This window comes from Babylonia areolata, chromosome 25, assembly GCF_041734735.1.
Source record: "Babylonia areolata isolate BAREFJ2019XMU chromosome 25, ASM4173473v1, whole genome shotgun sequence".
Classification (NCBI taxonomy): Eukaryota; Metazoa; Mollusca; class Gastropoda; order Neogastropoda; family Buccinidae; genus Babylonia; species Babylonia areolata.
In genome coordinates, this window is record NC_134900.1 from 6,994,793 (window position 1) to 7,012,354 (window position 17,562).

The 17,562-nt window shown below is 43.7% G+C and overlaps 1 protein-coding gene across 4 annotated transcripts in view; it reads right to left on the bottom strand.

Moving 5' to 3' along the window:
• Positions 1 to 17,562, bottom strand: part of LOC143299353 (hepatocyte growth factor receptor-like) — a 60,483-nt gene that overhangs the window by 29,631 nt on the left and 13,290 nt on the right. For all 4 annotated transcript variants that reach the window (XM_076612490.1, XM_076612488.1, XM_076612491.1 and 1 more), the window contains exons 3-8: positions 16,060 to 16,278; positions 10,414 to 10,563; positions 7,787 to 7,936; positions 5,776 to 5,903; positions 5,191 to 5,332; positions 1,141 to 1,286 (exon numbers count right to left, since the gene is read on the bottom strand). In XM_076612490.1, the coding sequence (XP_076468605.1) occupies positions 1,141 to 1,286; positions 5,191 to 5,332; positions 5,776 to 5,903; positions 7,787 to 7,936; positions 10,414 to 10,563; positions 16,060 to 16,278 (935 nt within the window). The remainder of the gene's footprint in view (positions 1 to 1,140; positions 1,287 to 5,190; positions 5,333 to 5,775; positions 5,904 to 7,786; positions 7,937 to 10,413; positions 10,564 to 16,059; positions 16,279 to 17,562) is intronic.

Genomic DNA, 17,562 nt, shown 5'->3' on the forward strand with positions numbered 1-17,562 from the left:
TTATGCCTATGTCTCCCTTTTTAATGTTTTATTTTTTTCAATGCTCTATATCTTTCCCCACCACACACACACATGCGCACACACGCGCACACACACATACACACACCATTCTTCACCCTCAGCCCAATACTGTTCCCACCACCATCTAATATCACTCCGTCTAATATCACTTGAAGTGGAAGACGTTAAACTGAAGACTAATACACACATGTACAGATACACCAACACGCGCGCGTGTACACACATAGGCCTACACATCCATGCGTGCATTACATCACTTACTAGTAATGTTCATCCCGTCATTGCTCTGTTAAGTGTTTCATCAGCATCTGCAAGTGAATCCAGTTTCACAGTTTTGCCGGTTTTTTTTAAATTTTTGTTAGAATTTTGCCGTTGGAGGACCACGCTGCCAGTACAGCAGAATGATGCTTTGCTCTGGGAAGTAGTTTATAATTTGTCGCAGTTAGATCTTCAGCCACCGAAATGCCAGTCTCTTTTAAGTTTTTAAGTTAAGAATATTTAGTTCGTCACGTTTGCCGGAACAGGTATGCAACTTAAGAGCCGAATGGAGTAATTTGATTGCAATTCCGCCAGGACCAGCACCGATGTGCTTCTTGAACGTCTGGTGGTCGTGTGTGTGCGTGTGTTTGTTTGCGTGTCTGTAGGTATATATGCACATGCTTGTTCGTGCATGGTGTACTTGACGTCTGTGTGTTTATGTATGCATGTGTAAATTCTTATTGCAAACCCTACGAGCTCCTTGCCTATAAGGTGTGAGCGTCAATCTGACTTCTCATTATCATTATGATTTACTTGTAGCGTGTGCAGAAAGCTTCAGTGTATTGTGTCTCATTTCTGTTGTCAACATTTGGCAACGTTCACCTGTTGTCAAACATTAGGTAACCACCAAAATAGTGCGTCTATAAAAAGGAATCAGCTATGAACCAGTGAAGCCGTTAACTTTTGGAAGATATGCCTACTTTGCGTGAAGCATACATCGGCCTACATAAGAAAAGGTGAGGTACGTCTGATAGAAAGGAAAGACTGTGTAACTCTGTGTGTGTGTGTGTGTGTGTTCTTACGATGCCACACATACATACACACGCATACAAACACACACGCGCGCAGAGTGGAACTTACTTTCTGCTGATGACGTCACATATTTTTACGTCATCTCCAGACACTGTGACATCAGAACCGGAGTCCAGCTGCCTCCCACGGAATGACAGTACACCTCGCTCTTGCCAAAGCATTCGGACAGGGGTGAAATCGTACACTTCGGGTGTCTGGAATCACATTGGTCGATGCGGGTGAATTCACACCTGTTTCAGTGTTGAAAATTCTGCATCAGTATGCGTGTAGGATAACTAGGGTTGATTCGTTGTTTTGTTGTTTTGAATCCACATCAGCGTAGGTAGGGATGGCATATCATGCACTATGTGAACGTCCATGCTAGACATTATAATCGAATGTTTTGCAGCGTTATGTGGTGTTGCGCTGCCCATTGTCGTTCTCTGCTAAGTGGTGCAGTGTTGCGCTTGTTCTGTCCAGTGTGTTGAACGTTGTTGTGTACTATTATCAATAGTATAATCACTATCATCAGCGTTGTTATTATCATTTTAGTATTACACAAATCATCACAAATCTCAACATTAGATTCTACGGTAATATAGCAAAGGAAAGTAAGTAAAAGGAACCATAATGGTCTATACAGGATACACAAAGTGACGACAAATGAGCGCTGTATGTAAAGGCCTGCACAGAGGCTGTAATGTGTAGACAAAAAGGTCAAGTGTGATATGTCTTCAGTGAGAGGGTTGTGTAGACCATGTATTCAACAGCAACATGAAGTTTGTTTGGAGTTTTAGTGTCAACTTTTTTTTTCCTTCGCCATCTTTCTCCCTCCAAGGGCCATCACCCCGACCCCTCATACATTCTTATTGTCCTGGGTTGTTTCCCGTTAATAGGTGTAAAACATGACATCCTCCTTTTTTCCCCAAACAAAATAAACATTGATAATACTTTCAGTGTTCCTTAGCGTGACACATGAAATCAATCCAATCACATTAAAATAAACAACATATTGTACCAACAACTTTCTGACCTTATCTGAGTGGGCTGTCTTAACATATATACCTAATTAAATGTTTCATTTCTGTATATTTGGAACTTTGTCTCAGAAATTCAATTTTTTTCAAATATCTAAATTCATATCAGGCTTTCTTCTAATACAACAACAGATGTCTTATTTTTGCTGTTAACATACAATCATAGCATTTAACACAATAAATTAATCATTTTTTAAACAAAATACTTTAAAACAAAGAAAACCCACTAAATATTCACTGATACAGTGTAATGGTCTTTCTTCTGCAATTTTTGGGGGGTAGTATTTGTATATAAATGAAGTTCTATTTCACTCAGTGTTCCCTTTGTTTCTCATAAAGGCTTAATCTGACAAAACACATCAAATTATCTTAAATGTTAAAGTTCAACAGTCCCTGTTTATTTCTCACACATCAATAGAATGTTCACTGCAAACACTGGGTAAATGTCCAGTTGTTTATTTTTTTTTTTTTTTATAAGTCCCAACACTTTTCACTCATCGTCATATTTTCTTGGAGGTTTCACAACACGTCCATATCTTGTTTTCACACCACTGTCACTGTTTTCGTTGTCCATAGATTGTCTTGGTGTTCCTCCTTTGTCTGTCACCATTTTCTGTTTCACTCTGTTTTCTGCTTTCTTGCTTGCTTCTTTCATATTCCTGCTGCCTTCATTTACACTTTTCGCTGTCACTTCCTCTCTATCGCCTTTCTCTCTCTGGCATTTTTCTGGCATTTGTCATTTTTCCACCGTTTTCTCTCTTCGTGTCACCTTTATCATTACTATCTGACATTGGTCTGACATCACTCTGAGTGCTGGTACCAAGAGTAGGTTTGAGCATTTTCGTATTTCTGCCGTACATGACATTTTGTTCGTCCTTGACACATGATAAGATTACCAAACTGCGTCATGGCTGGATCACCGGTTTAAAAACTAACAAGTTTGTGCCCGTTTTCTTGTCAAAGTATTCCTTTTGCTTTTGTTGTTGTGTAACAAGTTGTTTATGAGTTCTGTTTGATTTCTTGGTTTTGAGAAGTTCTTGTTGGTTGTGTTGATTTGAGTTTTCTACCCAAGAACGTTTCTGCAGGTGATTGTCCAGTGTCTAGTGCAGTGTTTCTGTATGTCAGGAGTGCTGTGAATGGGCCTTTGAATTTGGCCAGAAGGTGTTTGACTGTTTGAACCATTCTTTCGACCTGACCATTTGCCTGTGCATGGTATGGGTTTGTGGTGATGTGTTTGATTTCATACTCTTTCATGAAATCCGCAAATTCTGCACTTGAAAACTGAGGCCCATTGTCTGTGATCAATTGATCAGGTATGTCATACCTTGCTATCAGACGTTTAATGTTGCCTATCACACATTTTGTGCGGAGGTTATCAAGCTTCATGACTTCAGGCCATTTTGAATAGTAGTCTGCGACAAGAAAGTATTGTGTTTTCTGGTGTTCAAAGATATCAGCTGAGATGTTTGCCCATGATCTATCTGGAATGTTTACTGGAATCGTCGGTTCTTTGGGATTTGCTTTGGCATTCTCAGCACATAGTCTGCATGGTGCTACTTTGTCTTCAATCTGTGATAACATCCCTATCCAGAAAATACATTCTCTTGCAAGGTTTTTGCATTTGACAATTCCAAGATGTGATGCATGAACTCTGAAGCATTTCTGCCTGAAGTCATTTTGGAACGACAAGTCTGAAACCTCTAAATATCAGACCATCGGTGTGTGCGAGTTCATCTCTGAAGGACCAGTATGGTTTCACTGAATCTGGTAGCTCAGAACACTTTTCTGGAAATCCCATTAGGATAACATTTTTCAGTGCATTTAGTTCAGTGGAGTGATGGCCTAGAGGTAACGTGTCCACCTTGGAAGAGAATCTGAGCGCACTGGTTCGAATCCCGGCACAGTTGCCAATATTTTCTCCCCCTCCACTAGACCTCAAGTGGTGGTTTGGACGCTAGTCATTCGGATGAGACGATAAGCCAAGGTCCTGTGTGCAGCATGCAATACTGTACCAAGCGATAGTGTACCATGCAAGCCATACTGAACCAAGTGACAGCGTACCAAGCCATACTGTACCTGCAGTTGTTGTTTATATGTTTTTTTCCTATGGAAGTGGATTTTTCTACATAATTTTTCCAGGGACAACCCTTTTGTTGCCGTGGGTTCTTCTACGTGCGCTAAAGGTATGCTGCACACTGGACTTCGGTTTATCGTCTCATCCGAATGACTAGCGTCCAGACCACCACTCAAGGTGGCGGACGCTTTACCTTTAGGCCATCACTCCACCACGAGTAAGCGAGTTTCGAATGAATGTGTGCAGTAAAGTTGTGGGAAAGAAACAAGCAAGTATGCAAGAGCTATATGAGAGGCGAATGATTCAGAAAGTCAGGCAGATATCAGCTGGCAACACCCACATTTTAGCAAAGTACTATGAGCTGATACAATCAGGACGATGCTACAGAACTTTTAAAGTGAAATCCAGAGTTCGGAAGACTTTATTCCACACTCAATTCACATCTAAATTCTTGAGAACCATGTACTTGCGTGTGTGTTCGCACGCGTATGTGTGCTTCCATGTGACTACGTGTGAAAGTGATAATACTTTAAATTAGTTGTGTTTTGTTTAATAAGTTTTGAAAAGAATCTATTTAGACGAAAATATATGACAATGTGCAGTGCGAATTTGCAATGTGCAGGATGAAAGTGCAATGCGACATTTGCAATGTTAACACTCATGTCTTTCAACATATTTATATTTATAATTACAAAGTAATAATAAAAATTTACAATGCTTTAAAGCGAATATGTGAAATACTTTCATAAAGCCAATATGTGAAATGCCTTCATTATGAAAAACGTATACATGAGATACTAAAGTTGTGCTTGTCTTATCTTACAGACGCGGTACCTCGGACAAGGGCAGAGGTGTGTGTGTGTGTGTGTGTGTGTGTGTGTGTGTGTTTGTGAAGTCCAGTACAGATGTACCGCATAGACAAAAGGACAGCTGCGTGTGTCGAGTCCAGTACACGAGTTGTACCGAGTAGACAATGTGTGTGTGTACAGGCCTGTACACAGGTCTCACCGTGTAGACAAACGGGACGGGAGCCGTGACAGTGATATTCCTGGATATGTCTTGGTCTGTGGCTGGGAACGTGATCGTCACATCACACCTTTTTTGGGGGCCGATGGCACTCTCAGGAACTCGGCATTTCACATCAAAATATCTGTTGGGGGAAAAACACGAAGCAATCCATAAAAAATGAAACTGTTGTAGCATCAACACTTAACTCTTGTCACCTCGCTGTTCTTCCCCATGCATACAAACAGTTCATATGGGCCGCTTTAGTTTATGCAAGGCATGATTATTGCGATATACATGTACGTCTAATTAGTAATACAAACAAGAAAACATAACAATTATCTTCGTTCTGTTGCCGCATGAAAGGAACTTTCTCTTGTGCTATGAAAATACCGTACCTGTGAAATGCTGCAAAGAACACAATAAAATATAAATGACAACAGAACTGAAGTGCCCACCAAACAACACTGACGTAAAACAAACCACTGCCACCTCTCACTCCGTCAATATGCCACCACATCACAGCAAACCACCGCTTAACGTGACCCATCAAAATCACAAGCAAAATGACATGATTCAGGCACTTACGGTCCATTCTCGTCCGTTTTCACCACAGGACAGGGCTGCTGGCAAATCAGGATCTTGTTCTCGTTGTTGGTGTTCACTGTCAATGTCATAGTTGTGCCCCCTGTCACAGGCCCTGAAGAGGGTTTTATCTGTCACACACACACACACACACACACACACACACTGACTGACTGAAACCATTTACTGTCAGATTAACTTTGTTGTACTGACATTTTCGCAACCATTTGAATAAAATATTAACTGAGCAACACAAGGAAATTCTGATTTGAGGGAAGGTATTAAAAAAAAATTAATAAAAAATAAAATAAAATAAAAACATATTTAACAAATCAAGTTACCAAATTTCATTAATACCATTATCTCCAAAAAATATTCTAACGCACACACATACTCACATACGTGTCTCCCCCACCCTCTCCCTACATACATCCATGCATGCACACAAACGCCCATTATAATTCCCCCACCTCATTCCCCTGCCCACTCACTCACACACACACACTCACACTCACAATGTCTCTCACTCTTTCTCATCAAATTAAGGTTTCGTAATGTAATCAAGACGACATATTACATGTTAGGGTCGAACAGTTCCACTAATTAGAATAATGGGAACTTTGCTCTACAAGTAAATCTGACGCTATCACCCAAAACGAAACACTACTTTGGATTAAATAAAACAGAGGGGAACCTCTGCAGCAGAAGGGGGATGAAACAAATTAGAAAAACCGACCAATTGGATGGCCTTTAATTAGGTCAACTGCGGTTTTTGTCAGAGACCAACCATTTTCTTTGCTAGGGTGAAAAACACTGGACATGGCGAATGGAAGATTAAAGGATGTAATCATATCATGAAGGGGTTTGAAATGTAAATGTGTATCTGGACATTCGAGCAAAAAATGTGGGATGTCAAGGGTCTTACCACAAATACATAGTGGTGACGGTTTCAAAGATCTGCGTAACCATGCATTAGTTCTTTGCCTGTGTGTCAAGTTTCTTGTGGAAATTGATCCTGAGGGGTTAGTGGCTTTTCTTGCTGGAAGAGAGAGATCCCACCAGAGCTTCTTTTTTGAGTTTTCTAAGAACTGTCTCTGTCTGAAATTCCAGATATATGTTGAAAGAATAGTACAGGCTTCAGAAACAGAAATAGGAATGTTGTGATTGATTGAAACTGTATTGTTCGATGCCGCTTCCTTGGCACAAAAATCGGCCATTTCGTTGCCACGAAGATTAGAATGTCCAGGAACCCACAAGAGTGAAATGTCGGAGCCTCGCATAATTAACTAGTGGATTAAATAAAAATTTCGTACATAATATCTGCTCGTTCAGATGAAGATTGATTATTTAAAGCCATCAATGCTGATTTTGAATCAGATAGTATAAAGATTTTTGCAGGCACAAGAGGCATATCACTAAAAAAGGTGAAAGCCATCAGAACTGCAAACAATTCAGCAGTAAAAATTGAACAACCTTTAGTTAAGTGGAATCTCTTTTTAATGTTAAGCTCGGGGACTACAAAAGCGGCTCCAACTTCAGAGTTACTACTGATTGATCCATCTGTGAAAACACGGAGGTAATATTTGAAATGTGTATTAATTAGTTCTTTGGCCCGAGAGGCAATAATGAGTGGACTGTCACTCTTTTTTAATTGTCCATATGTCCACACACACACACACACACACACACACACACACACACACACACACACACAGGGAAGGCGTACAACCAGAACTGCTTCTTCAAACTGTAATCCCATAAGAGGTTCCGTTCTACACCCGACAGCTAAATAACAACAAATATTTGCCCTTTGTGGATCCTGGCAACAGTTCTCCAACGGAATAAAACACGTCAAATGCAATGTGTTGACACCGATATTTGGACTCAAATACACACACACACACACACACACACACACACACACACACACACACACACACACACACACACACTTCATGTATGTTTCGTTGTTATGACTTTAACAGTATGGGGAAAAATGAAATCACGCACATACCTTTTTAACTTGAGGCGGACAACGTTCAGTGTGACACTGGGCCTCAAAGCGACAGCGAGATTCCTGAATGCACCATCCACACCCCTTCGTGTATTTGCACACTGCGCAGTCAGTGATGTCCAAACAGGGGTCCAGCGGCCTCCGGATCAGCTGTCAAAACCAGACACGTAGATAACTTAGGGGCACCTACGCCAAAGACTAAGTTATTCATCTAGTTCATTTTCCAATTAGTCTTTGGTCAATAGCCGACACTTCACAAATTTTCACAAAATTTTATCCACAATTTGTGGTTTGCAAATCAACAAACAAACAGGAGTGGAAACAATCTCCTTGGAGGACGTATTTTTTTGCATGGACACACACAGAGAAGTCCTTTTTTTTTTTTACTTTCGTGGGCTGCAACTCGCACGTTTACTCGTGTGTGCGCAAAGGCTTTACGTGTGCTTAGATGTCCATATTCCGATTTCGGGTGTGCAATGCTATGTATGTTGAAGTGATCATAACCACAAAACGTTGATGGATCACTTTAACGTGTGTGGTCGTTTTTTCCGTTAACTCCGTGACTGTGTACCAGTGACCCATGACCCGAATGAGGAGAGTGGACAGGGGTCATAGTTTGATAAGGTCAGATCGCCATCATCACAAAGGACACCATTCCTCTCAAAAGTGATCTTATATCCCACATAACCCAGTGACTGACACAACTCAGTAACACCATGGTCTCATCAGGAGAGTGTGCAGAGGTTACTTTTTGACTCACGTGTGTAAACAATATGTGTCTATGTAATAACCCAGTGTTCCGTTGTCTGTGTGTCTTTGTGTGTGTCTGTTTGTGTGTTGCGGTAAACTTTAACAAATTCATTTTCTCTGGAAATACTTTGTCTGCCAATACCAAATCTCGATTAAACATTGCGGAAAAAATCATTACAGTTATACCAATAATATGTTGAAAGTCTTCCGGATTTTGCCGTGTTTCCGGTTCATGGAAGGTTTATTTCGTCGAGGCTCCGGATCCAGAATTTTTGCGTTGGGCTTCTTCCTGTTGCCTAAACGTAGGCACCTTTGTTCGGTTTTTGTTGTTTTGCTTTTTTTTTTTCTCGTAATGAAAAGAAAAGAAAAACAGTTTCTGGACAGAACACATACAGTGATACTAACTGTGCCGTTGACGTGTTTACTGCATTTGAGTATTGTAAAGTGGATATTTAATTAACTAGAATGAACATTTTAAAAACTGAATCGGCGGCATCTCTCAGCTTCGGTAGAGTACACCGATCTCAGCAGATCTGAAGAAAACGGCAACACGTTACGGTGTGCCTGAAGTGATGGCAACGTCTTCTTTGCCGCGAAAAAAAACTTAAATAATTGATATACATCAATATAACATCATTTGAACGGTGTTATCACCTCGAATTCGGTAACTGATTTATCACCCTAAAAAAATTTTGGTTGTTACAAGGTAGATATGTTTTGGCGCTGTGAGCAAGTCTTCTTGCTGCCGAAATTAACATGCTTGGCTTGGTTCTATCCCGCTCCGTTAACCCCCCAACCCCCCACCTCCCCCTCCCATCCACCCACCAGCCCATCACCGTCCCCAAATTTAATCAGATTTAATAGAGACACACTTTTCATGAATTTTTCTCTTTTTTCTCTCATGAATTCTCTATTGGATAAAGTGCATATCACAAGTGAGTCTTGAAGTCTCTCTTGTTAACCAAGACCAGACCACTAACGTGCGTATTTATTCTTCTGTGTTTCGTTACATATGAAAGGGACACTAGCAGGTCTGCATATAATGTTGTCTTAGGATATCGGAAGAAAAAACTTATCCCCACCCTTAATCCACCACGCGCCGCTGCCCTGATTCGAGTCCAAGACCATCAGATTGAACCCCCGACACTAACCGATCGCGCCGGTTTTACTGGACCATGAACGTCCAAAATTTTAAAATGTCAAATAGATGCTCAAACGTGGTTCATAATGCTTTGAGCCAACTGCCGACGACATTTGGCTTTAACTAATGATTCTGGTGCTTGAAAAGACGTCCGACTGATTCAGTGAAGAACGGAATCTTCATCAACTATCAAAATCAATCAACCACAAGAATCAATTAGATAATTAATAAGAGTGACAACGGCTTTCAGAAGAGATGCCAAAACCGAATTCATGATCCGAAAATGTTTGTTATAGTCCGAAATGTTGACATCATGGCGGATAGAAAAGTACCAGCTTTGCAAATCATCTGCGATAACTTTGACAGATGTTCGGAAAGACGTCCAGTACGCCTACCGGCCTGAAAATCAACTGTCAACATCAGTCGCTTACAATCAACTTTTTTTTTCAAATTCAGACAAGGGTCTAGTAACGTCTATCAACTGTCGAAATTATTCTGCCAAGATAACTATTATTCAAATACATTATGTCATACTGATTAAACATGGGTTTTCAAATCAACTGTAAATGGATGGTAAAGATATCAGCATTCTGTGTCAGGTGTTCAAACGTTGGCCCAACGAACTCAACTACCAAATTTAATCAGTGAAAACAACAACGAACACTGAGGCACGCGAAAACACACACACACACACGCGCGCGCGCGCGCGCACACACACACACACACATATACCAACCTCGGTTCCCAACAGAAGATAGAAATGTTGACCACTGGCAGCCACATCTCTTCTAAGATCCAGAGGTGCGGACAGCTGTGAATCTTGCCTGATATGCTGTGAGCCCACCAGAGTTATGGACAATCCTTCCAGAGAGGGCATGGCGTTAAACTAGCAACACAAACACACACATACATACACACATGCGTGTACGCACGCACGCACACACACACACACACACACACACACACACACACACACACACACACTGTCACAACCCGTAAGGGGTTGCCCATGAACCCCCACCCCTTCCCAGACTAGCTAACGTCCCGACAACACAAACACAGAGACACAGAAGAGTTCAGCTCGTTGCTTTACTGTGGTGATGCAAAAAATACATAAATAAATACCCGCCACAAAACAAGACATTAGAATCCCAAAAAATAACCTTTGTCTAAACACCGCACAATTTATGCCATTTACAGTCAACCTGCAACAGTACTGATCAACCCTGCTGCCAGAGTACAAAACTCGTGCTGACAGCTGGTTGGCAAGAGGGACAGTGGGAAGGTGGGAAAGGGGTAGATGGAAGTATGGAGTGGGAGCGGGAGTGGGAACGGGAGTGAGGGAGTTTCCAGGCTTGTGTTCTGGGGGCCCGTCGAAGGCAGCGGCACGAAGGGGAAGAAACACCGGAAAAACCTGTCACCAGGCACGTCACTGGCCCAGAGTGAAACAGACAAATACAGAAGAAGGGGTGACAAAGGGAAACGCCCCACTACTTCATCGACGGCGCCCTACAGCACGCACGCTGGAACGGCGACCCGTCTCTCTGCGAAGCTTGGCCTCAACAGCCCAGAGCAATCTCTCTCTCCTAACCAGATTGACTCCTGAACTCGCTCAGAGTTCGAAAAAAAAAACCGTTCAGGAGAAGGGACATGCCACACGTGCAAAAGCACGAAGGAGAGAGGGAGGTGAAGGAGAGGGATGGAAAGAGGGGGGAGAAGGGAGAAAGAGGAGAAGAAGGGGGAGAGAGGAGGAGAAGGGAGAGAGAGAGGGGGGGGGGGGGGGGAAAGAAGGGAGAGAGAAAGGGGGAAAAGAGAAGGGGAAAAAAATGTAGACAGGCATGCACGCAGATCGCCCACGAGCCGTGACAATACCCCCCTTCTTAAATTCAAACCACATGGTTTGAACCCTTGACCACATGTCGCGGCGAGTACACACAAAAACGTTCAACCAACCCCAGTGACAGATTTTCCCCGAATTTCCCCATTCTAAAAATAGTTCGCCTGTGGCCAGAAACACACACACACATGTTCAACAGAAAGGAACTTGTCTCAACGTGTACCCAGCACAACAATTCCATCAATCAGGTCATACACATTTTGAAAATAAGAGGAAAAGGACAAGAAAAGAAATTGTAGAAACTGTTTAGATAGTACCCCCCCCACATTTTCTAAAACTTGAATATGTACACGTGGCAAACAAAGCAAAAATGAAAAGGCCAAATACAGACTTTACTTTTTAGCGGTGTGCACGTTTTATAATCTCTAGCTTGTTCTGCATGTTGGGACGGAGCAACACCTTGCCGCCCTTTACAAGCTCTCTAGGCATCCCCCCAAAAGGGACTCTGGGGACTCTTCGTGTAGCGACTGCCTTCTGGCACCTCTCGCATGACTGGACATAACGCCTGATGTCGGCACACATGCCGGGCCAATAAAAATGGGGAAAAACTCTGTCCCGAGTACGTTGCATGCCGAGATGCCCAGACATGGCGGCGTCATGACCTAGACTCAACACGGAAGTTCGCAGAGTCTTTGGAACGCAAACTTGTGTGACTTCTCCACAGTGGTTCCTGAAACATCGGAAGAGCACACCCCGTTTACGGCGGTAAGTTACTTCTCCAGACCCTGCCTTCTGAACCAGTTTACTTTTGGCTGACTCTCTTGCTTTCAGCAGGTCTGGGTCTTGATCCTGCTGCTTTATGAGCTCCTCTCGAGTCATGTGACCATCTACACTATCTGGGGGAAGTGGAAGGACAGACTTGGAACTACGCTTGGGCTGGGCTCTACTCCTCACAGTACCCACGATCTTGGAGTCAGCGTAGACGGGAACGTCCACGGACGTGCCATCAGCATTCCATGCCGTGTTCCCAATAAGGACGTCCTCAACTGGTGCCTCCATTACGGCCACATGAAACCTGCCGCAAACGAAAGGCGACTGCAGATTCACCAAAGCTATCGGCAGCAAAGATGAACATCTGGATTCTGCCAAGATGACTCGGACAGTAGATCCCGTGAACGAACTGGGAGGAACCAGGTGACGGGCCACGACAATCATGTGAGCCCCAGTGTCGCGCAAACCTCGGACAGTCTCTCCATTGACTACGACCTCACAACGGGGGGAGTATGTTTGTGAAGCGCAAGGGACGCACAGTGTAGGGGGTGGAGGAAGATATTTTTCCTTTGAAGGCAAGCGAGTGACTACCATAGAAACTCGCTTAGGAGGATTACACTCCCGAGCGAAGTGTCCGATGTTGCCACACCTGAAACAGGTTGGTGGCTTGGGGTTGTGGGTTCCCTGAGCCCCTGGCTGTCCGGTGCCAGATTGATTGGAAAGGTTCTCATTGGCCTGAACTGGCCTGGAAACTATGTCCTGTTCTCTTTCCATCCTCTTGGAGGCCCTGAAATCTGCTTCGGCTGAACGCCCTGCCTTCCTAGCACGAGCGACCTTCGTTGCGATACGGGCCACATTTTCTACTCTACGTGGTTCTTCTTTGCGAATTTCCGTAACCAATTCGGGAGTCAAGATTGCAAAGAACTGCTCTTGGAGGAAGAGATCCTTGATGTCCTCCACTTGATTTTCGTCCCGTCCACTCGCAGTGCACCAACGAGATAGGCACGTCTTAAGGCGATCAAGGAACTGCTCAAAAGTTTCCTCGGCCTGCTTCCGCATGGAACGAAACTTCTTCCTGTATGAGTCAGCATCCAACAGGAAGACGCGCAACAGTGCGGCCTTCAGCGAATCGTAATCCCTAATTTCAGTTTCAGAGAGTCGTAGACAGGCATCTCTAGCTCGGCCTTGAAGCAAGGTAACTAGACGGGCTGCCCAAGACTCGCGTTTCCATCTGTTAAGGAGAGCTACCCTCTCAAAATGGCTTAAGAACGAGTCCAGGTCGTCCTTCCCGTCGAAGGGTGTGAGGGTGAGCTGCTGTACCGACCTGGCCTCTATCTCTTCTTGCTTAAGCTCGAGCTTCCTCTCAAACCTCTGCCTCTCCTCTTCCAACCGTCTCTCTCTGAACAACCTGTCTTCCTCCCTTGCACGTCTAGCCTCCTCCCTATCTTCTTGGATACGCCTTTCCTCTCTGATTTGCCTAGCCTCCTCTTTCTCTTCTTCTCTGAGGCGCCTAGCCTCCTCTTTCTCTTCTTCTCTGATTCGTCTAGCCTCCTCTTTCTCTTCTTTGATAGCATCTATCACGAACCGAGCCAAAGCCTCACCAGATAGTCCTAGATCAGAGCCCAAGGTCCGGAACTTAAAATAAGGGTCTTGAGCGGAAGCAGTCTCTGACTTGGCCTCACCCTTACCTGCTGAACCTGGCGAGCCATGAAGCTGTTTGCCTAACTGCTCTTTGACCCAACCAGACAATTCTGTTTTCTCAAGGGTCCCTGGAGAACGGCTCGTATCATCCCGTTTGGGTGCTGGTGTCTTATGCCCTGGTGTGGCAGCGTTAGCGGCTTGCCTCCGTGTCAACATAGTGCCACGTTTCTTCAAGGGATACAGTCTGAATACACTTCCGCCACACGACAGTGACTACTCTTCCTACGTAAAATAGTCTGCGGACACCACGACCTTCAGCAACAACAAGTGAGTTACAAACACCCAGTCTATCTTGTCCAAACACAATCTTTACGGCACCACAACCAAATATGAAGTGTTTTCAACGAACCAAATGATGGGACAAACAGGACAAAGACACCCTCCCCACCTTACCTTCCTAACTAACCTATCAGTTACCCCGCATCTCCACCATTGTCACAACCCGTAAGGGGTTGCCCATGAACCCCCACCCCTTCCCAGACTAGCTAACGTCCCGACAACACAAACACAGAGACACAGAAGAGTTCAGCTCGTTGCTTTACTGTGGTGATGCAAAAAATACATAAATAAATACCCGCCACAAAACAAGACATTAGAATCCCAAAAAATAACCTTTGTCTAAACACCGCACAATTTATGCCATTTACAGTCAACCTGCAACAGTACTGATCAACCCTGCTGCCAGAGTACAAAACTCGTGCTGACAGCTGGTTGGCAAGAGGGACAGTGGGAAGGTGGGAAAGGGGTAGATGGAAGTATGGAGTGGGAGCGGGAGTGGGAACGGGAGTGAGGGAGTTTCCAGGCTTGTGTTCTGGGGGCCCGTCGAAGGCAGCGGCACGAAGGGGAAGAAACACCGGAAAAACCTGTCACCAGGCACGTCACTGGCCCAGAGTGAAACAGACAAATACAGAAGAAGGGGTGACAAAGGGAAACGCCCCACTACTTCATTGACGGCGCCCTACAGCACGCACGCTGGAACGGCGACCCGTCTCTCTGCGAAGCTTGGCCTCAACAGCCCAGAGCAATCTCTCTCTCCTAACCAGATTGACTCCTGAACTCGCTCAGAGTTCGAAAAAAAAAACCGTTCAGGAGAAGGGACATGCCACACGTGCAAAAGCACGAAGGAGAGAGGGAGGTGAAGGAGAGGGATGGAAAGAGGGGGGAGAAGGGAGAAAGAGGAGAAGAAGGGGGAGAGAGGAGGAGAAGGGAGAGAGAGAGGGGGGGGGGGGGGGAAAGAAGGGAGAGAGAAAGGGGGAAAAGAGAAGGGGAAAAAAATGTAGACAGGCATGCACGCAGATCGCCCACGAGCCGTGACACACACACATATATATATATATATACAGGGTTTCATTGTGAGCAGTTTTCATGAATAAAATCGCTTATTTTGAACTGAAATAAGCGTTTTGTTTTTGTTGTTAACACTGTTAATGTCAGTCGACAGCTGCACGAAGCCATCAGAATTCCTGTGACTGAAATGAAAAAACTTACAGAAAAACTGTTAACACCACACAAAACCATGAAAGTACACCATTATTTAGACTGTTATCTCCAAACCGATTTACGTACATTTGAGTCCAGCTACTTTTTATTTTCGTCCCAGCCTGTGGCGAGACCCATCGCGATGTTAGCCTTCCTGGCGATAGTTTTGACCTGTTTTAATACCATCTTAAAGTAAATTTGTGTTATCTGCCCCTTCCACCTCCCCTCTTCTCTTGCAAACTTTATCTTCAGTGGTTTTCACAGCACGTGGGAGACTGTGTCCCACACGCATTTTTTCACTCCTCTGTTGTTCCGTACAAACAGCAGATCAAACAATAACCATAACTATTGCAGTATGGTAAACTTCTGGTTACAAACTTTGATCTGCTTTCTACTCCTTTTGTGTTTCCCGAATAACCCTCCTACCCCCACCCTCCCCCCAAAAAAATATCCTACATCAACATTATCATCGGCAAATAAATGTAAAATGTAAACGAAGACAGAAGTAATTCAAGAATAAAATACCTCAACAGAAATTACCCACCCACCCACACACACACACACACACACACACACATAGACAAGTGAACCAACCATGACTATTCGGCCAGTGGAAGTGACGACGTAAATGGTCATTTGGTCATCCAGCCTGGTCTGGCCGTTAGGCCCTTTCAATGGTTCCGTGTGAGTGAAAACTGACGTCACGTTACCGTCTGCTTTCTCCTCCGTCCACTTTTTACTGATTTTAATTCGTGGGTAGTCGCTTCGGAGCACTGGGTTCACTATCTCACCGCTGGGACACTGTTCTCCTTCCTGTATCATAACAATAACAGTTAACAAAACACTACTGGAATCATAATAGTAACGATGATGAAGATATAAACCATGAAAATGAATGACAGAAGGCTAACAGATGACGGATCATTGGTGTACCTGGTGGTGGGAGATATGATGATGAACGAAGCTTACATTGTATTCTAACACGGCAAGGAAATTTTCAGTCATGGTCACCTCCTAACACGTGTTTGAGTGTGATGTGTGTTCAAATGGAAAGACCGGCACCAAGAGCGCTGTTTGAAGATCCTGCCCAACACTGACAGTGTCTGTACTTCTCGGGTCTGGTTGACGCCAGGATGATGTAATGGGCTTATTTCTTTTCTGATTTACAATTTCTGGAAGTATTCACAGTACGGTTTTATAAATTGAAACTTTGGAATCAACAAGAACGCAGTTTGTGAATTAATGTTTGTATCGTTGTTGCTTTGTGATTCGTTCTATCTATGGTTGGTATATTAAACTAATACGTTAGTAACATGTTTTGATCACATTTTCCTCTCTCTCTCTCTCTCTCTCTCTCTCTCTCTCTCTCTCTGTGTGTGTGTGTGTGTGTGTGTGTGTGTGTGTGTGTGTGTGTGTGTGTGTGTGTGTGTGTGTGTGTGTGTGTGTGTGACTCTTCTTTCATATCCCCACTTATCTGATATCCCTTTCAATGAAAACTCATCAAACTGAAGAAAACACACGCGCGCGCGCACAGACGCACACTCGCACAACACGGACAAAGTGACAAAGAAAATAAATAATTTCAATACCGCACACACCTATCGTACCAGCTGGTGGTAAGTGGGACCAGTATTGAGAACTGATCATGAAACTCACAAAGAGTATGTCAGAAGCCCGGCTTCGGTAATCGGTGGTAATGAGGTTTGACAGTGATACTTGAAAAAGAGTTCCCCTCTACGTTTATTCTCCCCATTTATCAGCCAGTCCCATATTCAGATTTTTTGTTATCGCAAATATGAGTTCCGTCTGCGAAAATGTATTCCGCTGAAGTACAAGAAGCACTGACAACTGATAAAGACCTAAAATCAGCAGGGCTAAACAGTAAAGAAAATTATAATCCACATGATACTTGTGTAAAAAGCAGAGTAATTTCTTCCAAGCCAGCACAAGCTAAGTTCTTGTGAAAGCAAAGATAGATGTCTGGAACGGCCTTGGTCAAACACAACTTACGCATGTCTGCATTTCAACTGAAGCTACAGATGTCTGGAACGGCCATGGTCAAACACAACTTACGCATGTCTGCATTTCAACTGACGA